The sequence below is a fragment of the Cricetulus griseus genome, chromosome 2 (genome assembly GCF_003668045.3).
Source record: "Cricetulus griseus strain 17A/GY chromosome 2, alternate assembly CriGri-PICRH-1.0, whole genome shotgun sequence".
NCBI lineage: Eukaryota > Metazoa > Chordata > Mammalia > Rodentia > Cricetidae > Cricetulus > Cricetulus griseus.
In genome coordinates, this window is record NC_048595.1 from 303,478,616 (window position 1) to 303,487,921 (window position 9,306).

General features: G+C 37.5%; 1 protein-coding gene across 1 annotated transcript; it reads left to right on the forward strand.

Annotated features, from left to right (window-relative positions):
* The first annotated feature begins 469 nt into the window (after positions 1-469).
* Positions 470-980, forward strand: LOC100751437 (meiotic nuclear division protein 1 homolog). The gene has a single exon (XM_035439117.1). It carries the CDS (start codon positions 492-494, stop codon positions 978-980), a length of 489 nt encoding a protein of 162 aa, XP_035295008.1. The 5' UTR covers positions 470-491.
* The last annotated feature ends 8,326 nt before the right edge of the window (positions 981-9,306 follow it).

Here is a 9,306-nt window from a genome sequence, read left to right on the forward strand (position 1 = left end):
ATAGTTTCCCAATAGGTTTAGAACACAAAGGTAAAATCTTTGTTCAGGAAAATACAGCATGTGCATGCTGGTCGCCTGCTTAAATGGCTGTGGTTCTGTTGAGAAGTCATCCTGATGAGCTCAGTGCTTCCTTTGCCCTTCCCCATGTGTGGATGACTCATTTAACAATCCCTCATCACTGCTGGGAAAGTGATGGAAGCAAATTCTATAATGGTAGAATCATCACTTTGCCTAAACACACACACACACACACACACACACACACACACACACACACACACACACACACACCATTGTATTTCTATCAGGTATTGGTCCCAATTACCTCAGCATATATAAAAGGCAAATACGAAACCTAAAAATATAAGGTAAAAGCATTGAAAATTAAACTTGGTTTAACCTTTGTTTTAAAAAGTAACTTACTCTCCTGCCCTTCCCTCCCCATAGGGCTGGAGGCACCAGCGTCAAACAGGGAGACTGCTGCGCACACCATGTCAAAGAAAAAAGGACTGAGTGCAGAAGAAAAGAGAACCCGTATGATGGAAATATTTTTTGAGACAAAAGATGTATTTCAACTAAAAGACCTGGAGAAGCTTGCTTCCAAAGAGAAGGGCATCACTGCTATGTCTGTCAAAGTGGTCCTTCAGAGTTTGGTAGATGATGGCATGATTGACTGCGAGAGAATTGGAACTTCCAATTACTATTGGGCCTTTTCCAAACAAAGCCAGGGAATGAAAGGTCTGACTTTTCAGCTATGGGAGGGAAGCCAGAGGCATGCAAACCTACAGAAGAGCATTGAGAAAGCTAGAATTGGGTGGCAAGAGACAGATGAACAAGCCATGCTTACAAAAGAACTTTCTTCATTTCGGAACCAAAGGGAACAACTTAAAGCAGAAGTCGAAAAATACAGAGAATGTGGACCTCGAGTTGTGGGAGAGATATGTCAAGCCAATAAAGTAGCCAAAGAAGCCGCCAAGTGATGGACTGATAATGTATTTGAAATAAAATCCTGGGCCAAAAGAAAATTTGGGTTTGAAGAAAATAAAAAAAAAAACTTTGGAATTCTGGAAGACTTTGACTACTTAGACTATAATGTTTGGTGATAAAGGATTTGTGAGCTTATGGATTGTCAAGTTTTAAATACTATCTAACTAATGGTAATGAATTTTCATCTATGTGTTAACTGTTTATCATTTTACAATTTTAAATAAAGTATAGAACAAGAAAAAAATGTAACTTACTTTTTATTTTTTTCCCCAGGTATTATATATAGTGTCTTTATCATATTTGTGTCTATTCTTTCCATACTTCCTGCAACTCCTTTTCCTCCTCTCTTCCATTCTCATTTGTCTTTTCTGCCCCACCCTCAAGAGTTTTATTTCTACCTTCATGTCCTGATTGTGTGTGTGTGTCCCTACAATCTAGGAATAGAAAATGAGGAAATAGTATATTTGTTTGTCTGATATTGTCCAAATTCTCATAGTATGGTTATCTCCAGTTGCTTTGTTTTTGCTACAAACAAGAGTTCATTCTTTATGTCTGAAAAAAATTTCAAGCTTGCTTGAAATTAAAAGGAATGGAGTATTCATTCACAAATAATCCTCTAATGTTGGGAAATTACCAATATGGAGCCAGGTAAAAATACAAGGGAATTTAATAGGGACAAGCCTTACTTAGAGAGCGATCTAGCCAGCCGAAGGGCAACAGTAAGTACAAGCCCAAACGGAAGATGAAAATGAAAGCATACTTTCACTTTCGTACTACATAAACAACCCTCGAAGGCGTGGTCAGGCACACCTGTAGCCAGCCCCTAAGCAGACATGGCTACAGCATCCCCTACAATACTTGAGCAATAATAAGGAAAGTACAAAACAATCCTGGAGCTTCATGTGGAAAAACAAAAATGATTTAAATGTTTGTAAAGAGAGCAGGAGAGGAGGCAGAAAGAGCCTTCAAAACCAAAGCAGGAAAATTTGAGCAACAGATTACTAGTGTACTAAATTACAGGTACGTGATTAAATAATGAAAGAAGTGAATGCTTCAAGAAGATTTCAAATTGATATAGTAGATTATTCCCTCCAATAGTTGAGACTGATACTGCTCCTCTAAGCACAGATTAGTGTTAGTAACTGCTGAGGGACAGAGCACGAGTGGAAAAGTAGTGATTTACAGTGCAAAATCCAGGAGCAGACCTCCTTATGAAGAATAAACCTGCCATCACTGGTGATGGCCTGTGGGTACAATGTGCTAGCTGATCTTCAGTACAGAGAAACCCACCTTCATGGCAAACTAGAATTCCTGCCAGGACTTCTTAAGACTCAAGACAATGAAAAATAGGGACACACTGGTAAGTTGTCACAGTTGAGAGGATCATAGGAAACATGATGCATGTGTATAAATTGGCTGTGGAATGTTAGTATAAAAGCTTGTGAAAGATAACTAGTATAGAAATCAGTAATAATTCAATAATAAGCAAACTGTTGTTTTTTTAATTTAAAAAATGAATTGTGGTAATGTAAGCATAAAGACTGAAGTTCAGATTTCCGGTACACACAAAAATGCCAGGTGGGAGTCATGGCTTTCTTGTAACTCCCACATTCAGGAGACAGAGATAGGCAATCCCTGAAGCAGTATGAATACAGAAACTAGGCAAATATGCATTCAGAATTAGGTTTCTGTATAAGTAACCTCAATATATAAGACAGAAAGTAATACAGAAAGACACAAAATATCAACCTGGCTTTCATACACTCTCTCACATACATGTACACTCATAAACGCACACATGCAAAAAACACATACAAGCATGCATATCATGTCCATGAACATTCAAAGAAATTTGAGAAGAGAATCCAGAAATCATTAGTTATGATTAAGTGGATTTTCAAGGAAGTATTAAGATCATTCCATTCATTTATTCAAATAAAATATTGTCACTTCAATAAATGATGCCTACTTTTAGATTCTAAATTGTTGTCTCATGCTATGTATAAATGAAAATCAAAAACTGGGCCAAAAGATTAAATAACAGAGAGAAAAACCATAAACCTCTCAGAAGACATAAGGGAAAGCTTTCATAATGTTGAACTTGACAATACAATGTGTTTTTTGTTTGTTTGTTTGTTTTTGGAAATGACATCAAAACTTGAGCAGCAAATGAAACAATAAATTTAATTTCATCAAAATAAAAAATAGCATGTGGTGCATCAAATTACTTTGTCACTGCAATTGAAAGAAAACCCATGAAATGGGAGATAATCACATAATTAATAAGGGGGATAACCACTTTAAATATGGGCAAAATCTGTAATGGACATTTTTCCACAGAAGATAAACAAATAACCAATGTGAATATGAAAGTATGCTCAGTGCAACAGGTTTGCAAATGTTTCCAAAGTCACCAGTATTTTTCCAGAATGTAGATAAAGTGGAATCTTTGTGCACTTCTAGCAGGGATACAACATGGTATAGCATACTGATTCCTACAAACACTAAACATAGAATTATCATGATTTATCAATCCTACTTCTGGTCATCTGCCTAAAATAAATGAAAAGAGAGCAAAGCAGATGTTTGCACACTAGTGGAAAAATCACCACCATCCACATAGTTACTCCTGCTGTGTGTGTGTGTGTGTGTGTGTGTGTGTGTAACTTTTCCCCACCTTCAAGATTAGTTGTTCAAAAGCTACCACAATCCCATTTGAGGTCTCATTTCTCTATAGTGACCCTAAACCTCACTCCCTGGCAGCTCTAGCAGGGAGTTTTTGGTGAACATGTTCTGAAGCAACACAGCAAGGTGCTCTTTAAGTCTGTGAATAGAAGTCTAGTTACAGTCTCTCAGGTTATAAAAACTTCAAATGTAACCAATTAATTGCTCTCAAAACATTTATAATGGCAAGTTTCAAAGTTCAACTGAAACAATCAGATTGACACAAAAATATGCGCTCACATGTTTGTTGAATTCATTATACTACAAGTAACTTCTTTTTTAATCCAAAAAGCAATTATAATGTTTCAAATGCAATCTGTAATTTATTACTAAGTTATCAATTAATGCTGGGAATATTCCACATTTGACATTGTTTAAGTTTTACATAAATCCAGCAAAGGAAAAAATGAGAAGTATACATGTGGCAAACTCACTGAGTTACAGATTTACAATTAAAATTTGACCAGGCTTTAGACACTTAAGCATTTAATTGACCATAGAATTCTGAAACATGTTACAATGATTCTATTATAGAAAATACATATTTAAAGGTACATACCTAAATCATGACAAATATTGCCCATCATATTCTAGTTTTGTTGAAATTTCTTTTTTTAAAGACAGGATTACTCTTGACTCAGAGACATAATCTCTTAAAACATACCATGTGTGTGTGTTGCACATGCAAAAGAGCAGCCCTAATTGGTTCACTGTATTGTTTGGCTTCTTTGCTGCTGTGTTCTGTACAAAAGAATTAGCTCCTTGCCTAGTGGAGGTCCGAGGTTGTGTTTCTGAAAAGAAGCACTGGATGATCCAGTGTGAACCCTGACACATGTTTGAACTAGAACCATCACACTTTGTTTACCATCCTGTTAAGAAGTAACACAAACTATCTCAGGTTTTGCTCTTAGTATCAATGCTTGTAAGATATATTTTTTTTCTAATTTACTGAAGAGAACTTATAAAGTATGCAGTGAAGAGAAACAGGGAATAGAATCATAGCTGATGATTTATTTTGGTTCGATGAGCCAACATTTTGTTATTTGGGTACCATAAGCCAAACATAATGGTTGTTTTTCATTTTAATGAAAGTGGTAATAATATACTATTTAGGAGATTTGTCAATCAAGTAAACAGAGAATTCTTAGAGAAGTCTAAGACTGGGTGCCACAGAAATTTCAAACCTTATCTTAATCTGAAGATCTGAGTTTGTGGCTCAAGTGCGCCAGGAGATTTGAAGTCTCTTGTGATGAGTAAAGATAATGCAAAGCACTAGATCATTTTCGTTAACTTCTGATTTGATAGTCATCATTCCTTTTCTCCTCCTCTTTTAATTTCAACCTATTATTTTATTTAAACATAAATTATTCTTTCTACTATAAGGCAATTTTCTCATGCAGTTGTGCTTAAATTTTGTTTCTTCTTCCTCCCCTATTTTTATCACCAATACTATAGACTTCAGGATAGTTCACACTCCACAACCATCTTGCCCTATGATCACTGCTATAACTCATACTTATCAGCTATGCCTATGAAAGAGTCAGGATATAAAATGTAAAATACAACTTTTCATTGTTTGTCATTAGAATATAATTGGAGCTAGGAAACAAGGACGACCCCAAGAGAAGATTGCTTGGTTCCTCGAAGAAGGGGAGGAGGACAAGTACCCCTGAGCAAATTGGGAGCATGGGAGAGAGGAAGGAGGTGGGAAGGGGAGAGGGGAAGGAGAGTGGAGAAGAGAACAGGAGGACTGAGAAGGGAGGAATAGAGGAAGGCAAGAAAGGTTTGAAGAGAGTTCTGGCACAGGGGAAATGTTAAGGGATCCTCTACAGGGATGACCAAAACTAAGAATCTAGGCAGTGGTGGAGAGGCTGCCTTTGATGCCCTTCCCCTATAATGAGATTGATGACTACCTTGGATACCATTCCTAGAGCCTTCATCCAGAAGCTGATCGAAGCAGAAACAGGCACTCACAGCTAAAAACTGAGCCATACTCCTGGAATCCAGTTGCAGAGAGGGAGGAGGGATGAGCAACGGAGCCAAGACTGTGCTGGAGAAACCTGCAGAAACAGTTGACCTGACCTAGTGAGAGCATAGAAACTCTAGTCCTAAAGCTGGGGAACCAGCATCAGACCGAATCAAGCCCTTGGGATATGGGTGCCAGTTAGGAGGCCAAGATAGCCTATGGGACCTCTAACAGTGGAGGCCAGTGTTTATCCCTGGAGCACAAATGGACTTTGAGAGCTTATGGACTTTGAGTACCCTATGGAGGGTACTATTGCAGCCCAGATACAGGAAGGAGAGCCTGGACCCTCCCCCAAATGATGTGAAGGACTTTGGTGGTCCCCTGTAGAGGGCCTCACCATTCCTGGGAATTGAGTGGGTGGAAGGATTGGGGGGTTTGTGGGGAGCATGGGATGATGGGAGGTGGAGGGACTGGAGGGATGAATATGTAAATAAGAGTGCTTCTAAAATAATAATAATAATAATAATAATAATAATAATAATAGAAGAAGAAGAAGAAGAAGAAGAAGAAGAAGAAGAAGAAGAAGAAGAAGAAGAAGAAGAAGAAGAATCAATCATCATTTGGGCATAACATTTGTCCAAAGCACAATTTTTAATCATCTGTTCTTTGTATGTGACTTTTAGACATTTTAATCCAGACAAAACAACATGATGCCTGTCCTCAAGGATAACTGAGCTACACACTAGTTATGAAGAGAAATATAAAATTATTAAAATTTCTCTCGTTTTAATAAAGAGCTATTTTAACTTTTGTTAAGACTAAAAGAATATTAAGCAACTACTTCAATTCTCATACTTAAATGTATTCAAATACAGCCTTAGTATTTACTTCCTTTCCCTATCAAAGCATTTGCACCTTTGTTTTCTTACATAGGTCTCAAAACTTTCAAACTTTCAACTTCTACCATCTTTAAAATGTGTAAGCTTGCAGACACACATAGACTGTCACACACACACACACACACACACACACACAGAGAGAGAGAGAGAGAGAGAGAGAGAGAGAGAGAGAGAGAGAAATACACACACATACACACAAAGAGAAAAATACACATACACCATGTACAAATAAACACAAGGACATACACACACACACACACACACACATACACACACACACACACAAGCAAGCAAGCAGATTAGGGCATTACACATTTATGCTTTCCAGTCTGAGAGATTTTAGTATACTCTTTCTACAATCATTTTATATGTTGTTAATTGAATCCTTTTCCAGGCCCTAGAGACACAATTCAAAACCAGCAACAGTCTCACCAACATGCTTGCCCACCTCACCTCTCTCTTTACATCTTCAGCCCCCAGCAGCACACAGGAATTACAGGGTACCCAGGGTAGAGTCCTTTACACCTTGTCTCCTGCCTTTTCATATGTCCCTCTTCTCCTCACCCATTCATGTGCAGACTTATCTACACCAGCACTGTCTCTTTCCTTCCTCCCTTCCTCACCTCATATCCAAGATGGTCCCATTATAAGAAAATGCTGCTCTGAATCTTCGAATGCTCCATGGTTTGGGTTTCTTTTCATGAGCTGTTATTGTAGTTTTCACAGCAACTCCCTAAAATGTTTACCCATGCTGTTTACCTCTGCTCACACTGCTGTTCTCAGTCCAATAACTCCATTACTCAGGTTTCATTGAGACATTGGCAAATATAATCTAAAATGATTCTTTGTCCTCCACCTACATACTCTCACATGAAGTTGCCTATGTTGGTCTAACAATTTTCCCAAATGTTTTTAGTCTCAAAGAAAGATGAAGTTCCTTCTTGGTAAGATGAATGTCTCTCCAAGATGGAGAACATTGCCAGGAAGTCACTTTTCCTAAACACTGAAACACTTTCTCTGTCTCCTTTCCTTCCCACTCAAATACTTGAAGATAACCATCAATCATTACATTTCATAAAATAACCATAAGAACTTCTCATATGAATTTTAATTATTTTCAAACTATTGTCATGTTTCTCTTCTCATTACATAAAAAATTTCTATAGCCATTTGGACATCATTTTGCTTATATTTCTTAAATCTACACCTTTTGACTTTTTCACCATAACTTAGTACGTCTGGATATAGCTAAAGTGAGGGAAATTCTGATACCTTATTTTTAGAGATATCCTTATGCATAACTTCTTTACCTCTAGTTTTAAAGTCAAGGATATTTTTAAGAGTTCCATAAAGGCAATTGCTAAATATTACCATCTATGATCCTTCTGTATGACAAATGTGTGCAACAAAATTGTTTCATCTAAATATCCCACAAACAATGATGAAAATAGAAGCATCCAATGTTCAAGTCACTATATTTTAGCACCCATGCAGTCTTGACAATCCTCACTACTTGTTAATGATTTGAAACCTATCATTCAATTTTATCTTGCTTTGGCTAACATTTATACTTCTATACTTTATGGAAAGTCATTATAGATGTCCCCTACTGCCTACAATCCTGATCTTAGAAGGTAAGCAAAGTCTGCCTGGTTAATTCTTAGATAGGAGATGACTTAGTGTTCCCACTTTAGACGAAGGTTTTCTCCCTTTCAGTTAATCCTCCTAGAAATACTAATCCCATCCATATGGCAGGATGCCTTGCTCGGCCTTGATGCCAGGGGTGCGAAGTTCTAGGCTCAGACTCAACTCAATGTACTAAGTCTTATGACTCCCCATGGAAGGCCTTAGTCTTTCTGAGGAGTGGGTGGGGGTGGGTTGGGGAATTTTCGGAGGAGGGGGGAGTGGGAGGAGGAAAGGGAGGGAGTACTGTGGTTGGTATGTAAAATGAATTAAAAGAAAGGAGTAATCTCATAGAACCACCAAGAGGTATGGCTCTTATCTGATTCCACATTTCCCCACGTTAAAAATCAAGACTAACTATGTCACTTCACTTCATTCTTTGCCCCCTAGTTCAGAGTACCTTTCCCAAAATAGGTTCCTCTGATAGTTCTTAACATATTTCCTTCTTGCCAAAGAATGGGTCCTGCTTGTCTTTTCAAAGCCATTACTTGAGACCTCCTATATAAGTCCTGAAATACAATCACAACAACGTACAATACTCCTACATACAAATCAGTGGACTTTGTCATTGGGTGCCCAAGTTGAGTATTTCCACTTTATATATACTTCCCAAGGGTATCTCTCATATACTTCTGCATTTTCTTCTGATGTTGAAAATATTTAAGAAATAGTATCTTATTTGCCTTTGGATATCAAATGCAAATCACAGTGCTGACATCTGGTACTCAGAAAATTGTGATGAGGAAACAAAGGCAATCATTATACACATTCACATCATGCAATTTTCTGATTATAGTCCTTTGAGAAAATGGCAAGTCTATGGAGGAGAGAAGTGATATGTGTAGATGGATTTGAATCTAGTATAGTTCTTTGGAGTTGCTGGACCTGATGTATGCATAAAGCAAGTTCTTTCAATCAGATTTTTATTTCACTGCTCTGTTTAGTTAGAATTTGCCACTCTTTTCTCTAAAAGTTTGTCTCTGAGTCAGTCATTGGAATTTCAACTTCCTTAGAAGTCCTCCAACAGCTCCTAAGCACACTAAAAAC